Source organism: Chenopodium album, chromosome 5, assembly GCF_948465745.1.
Source record: "Chenopodium album chromosome 5, dcCheAlbu1.1, whole genome shotgun sequence".
Lineage (NCBI taxonomy): Eukaryota > Viridiplantae > Streptophyta > Magnoliopsida > Caryophyllales > Amaranthaceae > Chenopodium > Chenopodium album.
In genome coordinates, this window is record NC_137838.1 from 10521217 (window position 1) to 10533916 (window position 12700).

The 12700-nt window shown below is 35.5% G+C and overlaps 2 protein-coding genes across 2 annotated transcripts; one reads left to right on the top strand and one right to left on the bottom strand.

Moving 5' to 3' along the window:
- Positions 1–419: 419 nt before the first annotated feature.
- On the top strand, positions 420–3733 carry LOC145630413 (putative peroxidase 61). The gene is made up of 4 exons (XM_081682672.1): positions 420–764; positions 1720–1899; positions 2499–2658; positions 3097–3733. Exons 1-4 carry the CDS (start codon positions 510–512, stop codon positions 3531–3533), a joined length of 1032 nt encoding a protein of 343 aa, XP_081538798.1. The 5' UTR covers positions 420–509; the 3' UTR covers positions 3534–3733.
- A 1097-nt stretch (positions 3734–4830) lies between these two features.
- LOC145630414 (coatomer subunit delta-like) lies at positions 4831–12700 on the bottom strand. The gene is made up of 12 exons (XM_081682673.1): positions 12477–12700; positions 11850–11919; positions 11316–11355; positions 10817–11040; positions 10358–10600; positions 10039–10222; positions 9292–9581; positions 8301–8493; positions 8074–8227; positions 7721–7783; positions 7542–7638; positions 4831–5220 (listed from the first exon to the last, which is right to left on the bottom strand). The coding sequence occupies exons 2-12, from the start codon at positions 11850–11852 to the stop codon at positions 5131–5133; spliced, it is 1581 nt and encodes a 526-aa protein (XP_081538799.1). The 5' UTR covers positions 11853–11919; positions 12477–12700; the 3' UTR covers positions 4831–5130.

The window sequence follows — 12700 nt, forward strand, 5'->3', positions numbered from 1 at the left end:
CCATGATTGCATGAAATTACGTGAAAGATTTAAGGGAAGTTTCTAGCTAGGAACAACTTTGCATTATTCAAATGGCCATGGTAGAATAAATACAAAGTTATAGAATATTTTTGATTTGCATCCAAAAAAAATTAATATTATAATAATAAAGAGAATTAATCTTTGTACATATAAATCGTAAGCTTGCCTAGCTAGCTAGCTAGTCAATGCTAGAAAGCCGACTTTCGCAATACAAGGAAAATTGTAGCATAAACAAGCTTAACAACTAATATTGCATGAAAAATGAAGCAAAATACTTACGTACAACATTAAAATATACCAAAACCTATTAAATAGTTACACTAATTGGAGTGTAATTTACTCAACTAAGCTGGCATATTATACTCTATATAAATCCTTTACCAATAACACTAATTTCAAAATCAGTTAAGCTAAGAAATCTAAATTTATAAGAGTTAGAGCACCACTAAAGAGAAGTTTTTAGCCTTTTTTTCGGGTAAGAGAGTAAAATGGAGGAAGGCAAGCAATTGTACTATCCTCTAGTGGCTCTTCTTGCCCTTGTGGTGGGTTTTTTGATGATCGGAGATGTCGAAGGGGCGACTACGGTGCCTCGATACACCTTGACCCGAAGTTATTACAAGAAGACTAACACTTGTTATCATGCTGAGGCATACGTGAAGCACCTTGTGAAAGAGTTTTGGGATCAAGATAAGAGCATTACTCCTAAACTTCTTCGGTTGGTCTACTCAGATTGTATGGTCACGGTAATGTTATTTTTCACCTTCGAACAACTTTTTTCTTTTTCTTTTTCTTAAGGTTTAGTACGTGTATATTACTATTAAAGCTGACATTGAGCCGTGCTCGCTCGCCGCTAGACGGCTGGCCCATGTTTTGTGCCAAAGGGTTGAGGGTTATGTTGTCATTTCGTTTGGCACAATGAATGTGCAATTTATTTAGGCATGAGTTGTGTCGTGCTGGTTTATGTTAATGCGGCCTAGGTGGAGGTCTTTTGTGCTAGGCTATTTTAATCTACCAATTTATGTTCTCGTTGTACTTCTTGATGAATTTTAGTCGTTAAAAAACATTTTGTTGTGTTCATTTGCAACCTTTCACAATTCAATCGTTCAAATTAGTATGGAAAAAAGCTAGGGGCCCGATGAACCTAGCACAAGAGTCCATGTTTACAAATCTGCCAAAATTTCTAAAAATTATAAGCCTAAAATTTGCTTATTAAAAATTTAATGGTTATTGTTCTTTTCAATTTTGCTTAGATCTAGTCTACAATACACAAGGGCGGTTGATAAGAATCGATCTTAGGTCTCCTAGAATTGAAAAGGAAGCTTTATCCAACTGAGTGATTAAATTTTGGAAAAAAATAAATTAGCACAAAGCCTAAATTAGTGTTAATTAAAGATGCCTTGATGATTTTTTGTTAGCAACTTAAGTCATGAGCTTTGGTTTTTCTTTTGGGAAAGTACCTCGTTAGCAGCAGGAGTGTAGCGTGGTGAACTGATCGTACCTTAATATCGTGCTTTTTACACTTTTCATTTATGAGAATCAAGGTTGGTCTATTGTTAGAGGTCTTTTTTTATAGGGTTTGATTCTCAACTCATTGTTAGAGTGATTCATACATAAGAGTATGCGATACTATATAATTAGGCAATGTTGTTTAATTAAAATTGTCATATTCTTTAAAAACTTGTTTGTGATGTGATTCAGGGATGTGATGCCTCGATTCTCTTAGACGGACCAGACTCAGAGCAAACGGCACCACAAAATACCGGACTTGGAGGATTTGCATTCATTGACAAAATCAAGGAAGTCCTTGAGGAAAGATGTCCTGGAGTTGTCTCTTGTGCTGATATCCTTCAACTTGCCACTAGAGATGCTGCTTACTTGGTAACTTCTATTTTCATCAAAATTATTCATTCTAAATTGTAAGGAAATAGAAAGTAATTTGTATTTAAATACTGCCCTTCATCTCAGAATTCTCCATAATAAATTAAGGAAATTATTAAGAGTAATATATAGAACAATTTTAAATAATGATGCATTTTTTTGAAACAACCTAAAACAACGTTGAGATCTAGGAAGTACTTTGTATTGTTTCCCTTAAAAAAAAAAAAAAAAAAAAGAAAAAGAAAAAAAAAAGTACTTTGTATTGTTTAATTAAAAATGAAATCTCACAATCACTTGTTTAGTTGATTAAAAAATCGGGGTGAGCCTTAATAACATATCTGGTGCCCAACCCAGCAAAAAACTAGCGGACTTGTTGGGCCAAAATGGGATTTTTGGGCTTCTATCGGGCTGAGTTTGGGTTTTTAACTAAATATGTGTTTTTAAGCTCGCACAAACCCGCTCTATTTTCGGGCCTGGCCGATGTTGATCACCTCTAGTTGAATCGTCCTCGTTATTTTTTATTTATTATTTTTTTTATGAAGTAATACAGTAATAATAACATTTGTAATATGTAATAATTTTTTTTGGAAATATTTCAGTCTGGTGCTCCATCCTACCCAATTCTTACAGGAAGAAAGGATGGGTTCACTTCAAAGGCTTCATCTGTGGACCTCCCTTCACCAAATATCTCATGGGAAGAAGGATTTGCATATTTCCAAGCTAGAGGCCTTGATATTCAGGATTTCACAACACTCTTAGGTAACACCTTCAACAAACCCTTTAATTTCAATCTACTAATTTATTATTTCGCCCCGCGCTTTATTTATTTTTACTCTCATTTTAAAAATTCCTAGATAAATGGTTCGATTGATATTGTAATTTATGTACTAACAAGGAACATCTTAGGGTCTGTTCTCTTACGTTGAAATTCAGTTCAGTTCAGTTCAGCTCAGTTCAGTTCAGTTCAGCTCCTAATTTTCTTCTCTTATAAAATATTCAGTTCAGTTCATTTCAGTTCAGCTCAGTTCAGTTCAGTTCAGCTGAGTTCAGTCAATGAGAATAGGCCCTTAGACATGCATTAATGAATGACAATACCTGAATCGACCAAACTTTTTAGATAACGAAAAATATTGGTTTTAAACTTGAATCCTACTCGTAAAGGCATAACAATTCATGTATAATTGTTATGATTTATAGGAGCACATTCGACCGGGAGGACAAGATGTCGTTACATTTATGATCGTCTATACAACTTTCAAGGCACCGGAAAGCCGGATCCAACCCTAGACACTTCAAGTCTAGAGGACTTAAGGAAGCAATGTCCACAAAAGTACCAAAAAGGCGAACACGAAGGGCTAATTGCCCTAAACAAGGGCTCGGATGGAGCCTATAGGTTCACAAATGACTACTACAAAAACATCATGGCAAACAAAGCTGTGCTTAGAATTGATCAAGACCTCTTGTATGGTAATGAAACTCAACAACTTAGTGATCAATTTGCTCACCCTGGTTATGGGCTTGAAGACTTCCGGAGGGCATTCGCGTTGTCGATGAATCGATTGGGTATTTACAAGGCGTTAACTGGACAACAAGGAGAAGTAAGGAAGAACTGTCACAAACGTAATAGTTATTAATCCCAAACCTAAAGTATTAGCTAGGGATAATCTTGAAGTATTGAGTTATTTTTCTTGTGTTAATTCTTGTAATTTATTGTGTTTGAATTTGTGCTTTTGAAAGCCAATAAAATAAATGAGGACAAATCTGTATACTAATTTGTATGATACAATAAGTTAAATCATTTTTTGTCAAGTGTAACAATCAAAATTGCATTATCTACAAATTTCTTAAACTTTGTTTTAATTAATTTTAATTTAAATAATTTTTCTAAGAAATTTCTAAAATACTTGTACAGTATCAGCGTGTCTTGTGTGCGACTGGCCGTATTATATGACCATTTGTAAAAGAAGAAAGTAACCCCTATAAAATCGACCGAGTAACCCCGATCCTATAATACTAACCAAGTAATCCCTAAAAGGCTACAACACTAACGAACTAACTAATGTAACACTGATCGAGTATCCCTATAACACCATTGAGCAAACCCACAGTGGCCGGCCACATAAAAATGTGTGTGTACCGTATATTATAAGTCAAGTAGCAATTTATAAATGTAAACTACATTAACAATAATCTTGGCCAGAATGGCCACATGACATAACCAAGGTACCAGGCATCCAATTAGGGTGCATTAATAATTTCATGTGTTAACATAATACGATGTATAGCGTTAATGACACCAGCTAAACAACGATTAAGAAAAAAATATTCTTAGACATATGAGAAAACTTCATAAATTAAAAAAAGACCTTCAGACATCAGCATATATTGGAATATACGAGGTACAACTTGAAGTACGAACTTCGAGTTAAATATTATCATACCTTATTTATATGGGTTATACAGTATATTTTAATAGTAGGTCACTTTTTATTGAGTCTTTTTTTTAAAAAAATTGGCTTAAACACTACTCTCTCCGTACTTTAGTTATACAAGTATGTCTTATTCTTTTATTTATTACTCACATAATAGAGAGAAACAGACATATAATTAAGGGACGAAAGAAATATATTTGTTCTTCTAAGCTTTTTTTTTTTTGGCTACGAAGTAATCTTATGTCAAGTTATCATGAGCTAATTTTGTTCAAAAAAAAAAAAATTATCATGAGCTAATTGTAAGTTTTTTAAACTAAACTTATAAAGCAATTTACAATACTCGATTACTCGTAATACTTTAAGAAAATAATCCAACATAGAAATCTACTGTAGCTTATTATTTAGGGACATAGAAAGTATGATTACTATTTAAGAAGTTCCAAGACAGCGCAAAAGGAACTTTTTCTACATTGTCAAGTTATTTAACTTTGACGTTCCAACAAAAATCCAAGTAATTGTAACTTAAGGAAGAAATATCATTGACCAAATTTTTTTTGCAATTCAAAAGTCAATTGCTGTATTCCAAAACTTGTGTTGCAAAAAAAAAATCATTTTTAGGATGGAAGGTCATACTTGCAGAGTTGCATTCGACGAGCAATTCTTAAGGAACGAAAACAAATTTGTGCTCAAGCTAGGGAAGTAAAAACCATGAGCTAGCATTGTGCAAATAAGCCCGACGATAAGCATCTGTCGAAAATACAGCTGCAAAGTCACATATATGTAAGACTACCTTGCCTGATCAAACCACAGTGTAATTCTCTGCCCAAAGCATGGCTCTCTGGACAAATTTGGGTGGCGAACCGCCTTTTAGTGGCATAATATTAACAACCTGTGAGGCATTATCAAGAAAGAGTAAGGTAAAACGGATACTTACATACTAACTATAAAATGGATTAGTATTAAAGGCCATAAATATATATGAGTTATCGATATTAGCCAAAAGCAGCAATTCTTTTAGGATTTTAACTCTTTAAGAAGCTCAAGATTGTTGAACCAATTAGCCAACAGGCCAAGCATTGTGACAAATATCAGTCTTTCTGCCTTAGGATTTTCTTTTGTTTGAAAAGTGCTCGAGAAGTTGAGTTCAGGATAATAAATTCAGTTATGTTCAATCAATCAATCAATCAAAGCCTTAATCCCAAAAGTGGGGTCGGCTAACATGAACCAAATTTGATTATTCCGTGTAGTCATCAACATAAATCTTTCTCCTCCATCCCTTACGATCCAAAACTTCATCCTCACGTAAATCCATGCACTTCATATCCTTCCTCACTCCTTCCAACCAAGTCATCTTTGGTCTCCCTCTTCCTCGTTTAATCCCTCCATGGTCCCACTCTTCCACTCTTCGCACCGGTGCACCCTCGGGTCTCCGTCTTACATGTCCAAACCAACGCAGACGATTTTCCCTTAATTTATCTACAATGCCCGCCACACCTACTTTCTTGCGAATAACCTCATTTCTGATTCTATCTCTTAAAGTGTTTCCACACATCCACCTTAACATGCGCATTTCCGTAACCTCCATCTTTTTAATATGCTCTTTCTTAGAAGCCCAACATTCTGTACCATAGAGCAACACTGGTCTTATGGCAGTCCTGTAGAATTTTCCCTTCAACTTTAAGGGAATGCTGCGGTCGCATAACACTCCCGTGGCCGCTCTCCATTTAAGCCACCCTGACTTAATCCTGTGGGTCACGTCTTGATCAATGTCACCATTCTTCTGGATGATCGACCCTAGGTACTTAAAACATTCACTCATGGTCAAATCCTTTCCATCCAAACTCACCACTTCATTGCTTGTCCCCCTCTGAGTGCCAAAACGACATACCAAATATTCAGTCTTACTCCGACTTAGCTTAAACCCTCTAGATTCCAACCTTTGCCTCCATTGCTCCAACTTGACATTAACCCCATCCTTAGTCTCATCCACCAAAACGATATCATCTGCGAACAACATACACCATGGAACCTCATCTTGAATTGGTCTAGTTACTTCATCTAGAACCGTTGCAAAAAGAAAAGGGCTTAATGCAGACCCTTGATGCAATCCGATTGTAATAGGGAAATCTTTTGTCAACCCTCCGCATGTCCTCACATTTGTTGACACATCCCGATACATATCCTTAACTAGGTCTACATACCTTCGTGGGATACCTTTCTTCAACATTGCCCACCAAAGTATCTCTCTTGGCACCTTGTCATATGCCTTCTCTAAATCAATAAAGACCATATGAAGATCTTTCTTCTTTACCCTATAAAACTCCATCATTTGTCTTATCAAATGGATTGCCTCCATAGTAGATCTCCCAGGCATAAAACCAAATTGGTTATCTGAAATGCTTGTGCATGCCCTCAACCTTTGTTCAATCACCCTTTCCCACAACTTCATAGTATGGCTCATAAGCTTAATTCCTCGATAGTTAGAACAATCTTGAGCGTCTCCTTTGTTTTTATAAACCGGGACCAAGGTGCTCTTCCTCCAATCTTGTGGGATCCTTGTAGCCGTCCATATCTTGTTGAAAAGGTTTGTTAACCAATCAATACCAATCTTACCCAAACACCTCCACACCTCTATCGGTACCCCATCAGGGCCAACCGCCTTCTTAGGTTTCATCTTCCTCAGTGCAATCTCCACCTCTACTCTCCTAATCCTTCGCACATACTCCATGTTGATTTCTTCATCACTCATAGAGGTATCTCCTATCACAACTCCATTACTTCCATTAAATAAATTCAGTTATGTTCAGTACATGAAAAATAATTACTATACCTAAATTCAATTTACAGCTAACATAAGGTTTAATCAATTCAAATAAATTATAGTCTGAGTGCAAATAATTTCAAATAAATTATGTTCAAGAAGATAAGTTCACATAAGTGAAATCAGGTGAATAAAATGCACTCTAATAATTACGGTGGTTCAATTCAATGCCTTTTCCACGTTATTGAATTGCAAACCGTTAAGCATGCAATTCAATATAAACAGGTTGTTTTGCATGCAGACCTTTAATCAATATAAACCGTTAAGCATGCAATTCAATATAAACAGCTAACATTCATGCACCAGCCTTGTCTGTGAGGGGAAGCGGGACAATAGTAAGGTTTTCTGTAAGTTTGGAAAAACAAAGCATCAGAAAATGTGCAACAGACCTTTAATCCACTGAATGTATTCATAGTGGAAAACTGCACAGAGATAGGGAAAAATGCTGATGAATCTGCAGCAGGAACAGCAAACTCCACTGATCCACTGGCAGAAGATCAGAGCTTATTGTCAGACAAAAGATAAGAGAGTGAGTTTGTGAGGTATTCTGATAGAGAATGAATCTCACCTACGGTTAGAGTTATCAATTAATAATATGGACCATTCAAATACTGAATTCTTGGAGTCATACCTGTCATTAATCAAGAGATTGTCAATGAACATGCTTTTGTACAGATGCAACTATGCAAGAGTTGTGCAAGTTCCATAAAGGCACAAAAGAAGCATAGAGGAGCAATGCAACAGATAAATGAAATAAAATTCAAAGAAAAACAGTGACTATTACAAGAAAATAAGAAATGTATACATGTATGTTGTCTGCTAAACGGCTAAACTAATGTCATTTGAAAAGTCGAACAAATCCTATTAACAAAATGATTTTAGCAATGTCAAGAAATTCCCAGTAAAAGGAATACAACTCACCTACATTCACCATCAATCTGCCTCACATTTGGGGCCTCTTTGAGTGATGGAAGAGGCACTGATATGATAACATTTTGAAGCTCAAAGTTGGATGATGCTTCATACTCGATGCTAACATCAGTTACATTACCAGAGACACTAGGCCAACAACTGACTACAAAGGATATATAAGTGTATAAGTATAGTGTTGATAATTCATGAGAAAGACATTGCAAAATTAAACTCACTTGTTAATGGGATAGCTGACTCATCCAAACTCTGCATCCTCCATTTCAAAAGGCCAACGCCATCCACAGATTGGCCAGTAGGAAAAGGCCTATTAGGATCTTTGAGCCCTAAAATACTTTCATTGGAGAACAATTCTTTGTTGATGTTAGGATGTGTTTTGAATAGTATGCTTGGCTTCTTTCCAGATTCAACCTACTTGAGATGGCAGTGTAAACAACAAGATAGGTATGTATTAAGTTGATGATCATAGAGCTTCAATAAATGATCATCAGATCAGAAAGTAATTAAGTCACAACAATTACATATTTTCCTTCCTTGCTCTCATATTTGCAGCCAGCTAACTTCAAGAAAGGGAAAGAATGGAAAATTGCATAGGAATGATGACTGATATAGCCTTTGCTAAAGATTGCTTTACATTAAAGTATGGATATGAAGCACTAATTCCAGTATTAAAGGAAAAAATGGGGGAAAAAAAAAATAGAGTTCACTTCATCCAACCAACTACAAGCAAGTTCCAATGCAAGGTTGGATATTACAACAGTAACAGTGTCTATCTATCAGTCAATATGTAGCCAATCTTTAAAATGAAATTACTCTTCCAAGCAGTGTCCTTAGTCAAAATAATAAAAATCAAATGACAATTTCTTGTTCTGTAGTTGAATAAGAAAGCTGATGTAGAAGCGGAACCTTCAAAAAGTAGTATACTTACATGCAATCTAACCATTAATAAGGTCCATTGACATGCAGTAGCAAGTGTTTTTTATAGAATTTCAAGTAGATATTTAGTCTCTGTCATTGTTCATCTTATAACACTTAACCGATAAACTGACAGTCTTAGTAACCCCCTTTATTCATTGACATTTATCAGATAATAGTTACTTTCGGCATATAAACTTGAAAGAGCAATTACGAAGTATGAATTAGATATCGAGAGGCAATATAGCAGGTTTCCTCTGACCATGAACTGTATAATAGTGAAGAAGTGAGCACCTGAACATGGAGATACGCATCTTTCTCCTCAAGAATTTGAAGTGACAAAGTCCCTTGAACATCAAAGTTAGCAAGCCCACCATCTCTTTTGAGTTTCACAAAAAGCTTCTCCTCAACAACTAGGGTAACTGGATCAGAGGGTGGTGGAACAACGGCCCTAGATTTAATCAAACTTGGCTGCAAGTCCTCAATTATTTCTTCACCTTCGGCTTTCAAGGACTGCAAGAACAGATTTGTTCTTTGATTTTTCCCAAGCTTCATTCCTTGACCCTTAAATGTAGCAGTAGGAGCTGCATTTCAATGTTACCAGATGGTTAAAAAGTCTGAAAAAGAGATAAAAGGCTTATGTATACATAAAAAGTTCCAGATAATGGTTTGAAAAAAAAGCTTATCCAGGACAAACAAGTTAAGTGATATGCACAAATTTATGTTATCCATATTACTATGAATTAACAATTACATAGATTTAAGCATCAACACAAAGAGATTATGGACTAAAATGACGTATAAAGGTAAGAAGGATGATTAGTGAAGAACAAGCTAGATATGACTGATTTAATGCTAATTACAGCTTTGCCAATGTTTCGAGAGGAATGGCCCAATTTTGAGTTTGCTCTGTGGTGTGCAAATTCTGGCAACTCTGATTCAAACCATATGATTAGAATGATCACAAAGGAAAATTTATCCTGTCACCTGCAGATGGATCTCAAAACAAATGAAGCAGATGAGGAATCACGCAATACAAACCTTTGGGCTGGTTGGAGTAGGAGTACAGATCAGTACTCGATCCAAATGCTGAAAGCCCAGAGGCATTTCCAGATCCACTGTTGCTACTTGATATGCTGAGATCATCCAAAGAACGTTCGATTAATACAGAACCCATTGATTGTAGAGACATAAAACTTCCTTTCCCACCTCTATTACTCTCAGCCTGCAGAGTACCGTATAAGAGTTACTTGGATACAGAGACATTTGGCAAACACAAGCACATTACAGCACAAAACTGGGAAAAAGTAACAGGGAAAGAAAAAAAAATCAGGTGGAGCTTCTCTCCCAGGCAACATACCTTGCTCTTATCGATGTCAATTGCTTTGCGCTTCATGATTTCTTTTGTTTCTTTGATTTTGTTCTGCAACACTATTTTGTGCAATTTCTCTTCCTCACTTTCCATCTCACAGAATTGCTTAACCTGTGTGACAGTGACATTTTCTCTGTGCCCCAATGATATGACTTCATCGAATGCAAAAATTAGCTCAAAAGCCATCTTGCAAATCCCTTCTTCGTTTAATGAAAATGCATATTCAGGTACCTAGATGCGGTATAAGGATTTAACAAACTAGTCATGCATTTGCAGTAATCTGTGAGCGAGTTATTCTAATCCCCATCTCCCCCCCCCCCCCCCAACAAAAAGAAAGAGTGCAGCTAAAGTGTAAGGTCTTCTAGATAAATAAAATAAAATGAAATACATGAAACTGTTATATACAGATTCTAATGAATTCATTAACAAAGAGAACAAAAAGGATACGAGCTTTGAAAGCATTCTCAAAGTCTCCAAATCTTCTAATATGTTGCTCTGTTTACTTGTCAAGAGAATCAAATAAATGGTTTCTATTGGCTGATAGACATAGCGAACATCATCAGTCTCAACGTAGGTGTGCTGCTTTCCCATTCCAATCAATTTTGGGAAAGCTGCCAGGAGTCCTTCAACTCTTATCCGACTTATGTTTACAGACTGTCTTGATAAAAGTGCTGAGAAAAACCAACAAAAAAGGTTGTAAAAGGTATAATCTCAAAAAGGAATTTGGATATATGTCATTTAAGATAGATTTTATGAGGTTAGATGGAAAATACACGCACACACACACACACACCCCAACACCAACAGTCTCAGGCATCTATAGGAGCTCCTACATCAACACAAGGCAAGGGTGGTCCAATGGCCTTAGGCTCATATGGCCATAACCCTTCGATAACAGGAAGTTATTCATATTTCTTTACATGATCGGTATATATAAACAACGTACCTTTTCCAGATTTACTTGTAATGGAAGCTGCAAGGACAACCTGCAGTAGGAAGGTGAAGATCATCAGTGCACAAAAAGGATTATTACTTTCATCGAAAGAGATGTATGAAATAGCATTTCTACGCAGTTTTGATTCCTAGCAGAACGACAGGTGACTACAGGAAAAAGCTACCTGTCTACCGCCTCCTCCATAAATAGGATGTAGTCACTTGGGGGAAAACAGTTCAGTAAGCATAATGCTTAATTGTATTAACCACAAATAATACAATACTTCTCTCTAACAAACTATATTCGTCCCACAATGAACAACAGAAATACAAATTCTTCCAGGAACAAAGTAAGGTGTTCTTGTTTCCTTTGATTATATCAGTCTACCAAAGGCATACCCAGATATATATTACTACAAGTCTACAACAAAGGCGATAAGGCCTAACGCAAACTGTGACATCTCACTATCAGGACACGAAACATGCTTAAAACGAGTAGCATCAATTTGTTTATATACCCAATAAAGAGATCAATTAACACATTTACCATCTTTTAACCCTGAAATGATCCAAGGTAACCAACAGATTGAAAATCTTATTCTTTAAACAGTATGACCCTGCAAAAAGCACAGAACAATTTCATTAGACTAATCAAAGTTCAACCTCGAAAACAGAATTTTGCCTGAAATCATCACATCTGAAGAACGCATTAAGCAGATTCATCAATAATTCTGTACATAAAATATTACAATTACAGTATTACACCTTATCAAAAGCTGATGATCAAAATTTTCTTACATAATTATCTCATCAATTCAAATACATATACTCATGTAAATCAAGTAATGAATATAGGGTAACACAACATTATATTAACAAATATACAACACAAATTTGATATTAAAAATTTCATCAAAATACTAAACAAATCCCTTAATCACCCATTACATAAAAAAGATTACAATTTTAAGAATGTCATCGAGTAAGAATTACAAACAAATTCACGGGAAAAATGGAGTCTTTATTCCCAAAAAAATCATGAAATTATGGCATTACACATCTAATTTAATGGGTATTATGCAAAACATTTCATATTTGGAAAACATACAAGAAATTAGTACTAATATATAACATAATAAAAAATTAGAATCTGGGTAATTAAGATTGTACGAACCTGAAGAGAATTACGAGAGGAAAATTGTAAATGGAATTGAGTCTTTCATCAAATGACAAGAGAAGTGGAGGAAAGTGTACATGCATTTGCATATAAGTGTATTTTTGTAAAGGAGTGATCCCAGTTTACATAAACACGTAGTACAACCAAATGAAACGGCTGAATAGGGGGAGTCTAATAAGGTAACGAGGACTAATATATCTAAGTTGTGCACCAAAAGGTCC

Coding starts and splice junctions, on each gene's coding strand:
- LOC145630414 (XM_081682673.1), bottom strand. Junction 9,582..10,038: donor CTACTCCAACCAGCCCAAAG/GTTTGTATTGCG, acceptor ATTGAAATGCAG/CTCCTACTGCTACATTTAAG. Junction 8,494..9,291: donor ATGCGTATCTCCATGTTCAG/GTGCTCACTTCT, acceptor CATCTCAAGTAG/GTTGAATCTGGAAAGAAGCC.
- LOC145630413 (XM_081682672.1), top strand. CDS start 510: ATGGAGGAAGGCAAGCAATTGTACTATCCTCTAGTGGCTCTTCTTGCC. Junction 765..1,719: donor ACTCAGATTGTATGGTCACG/GTAATGTTATTT, acceptor GATGTGATTCAG/GGATGTGATGCCTCGATTCT. Junction 1,900..2,498: donor CTAGAGATGCTGCTTACTTG/GTAACTTCTATT, acceptor GAAATATTTCAG/TCTGGTGCTCCATCCTACCC.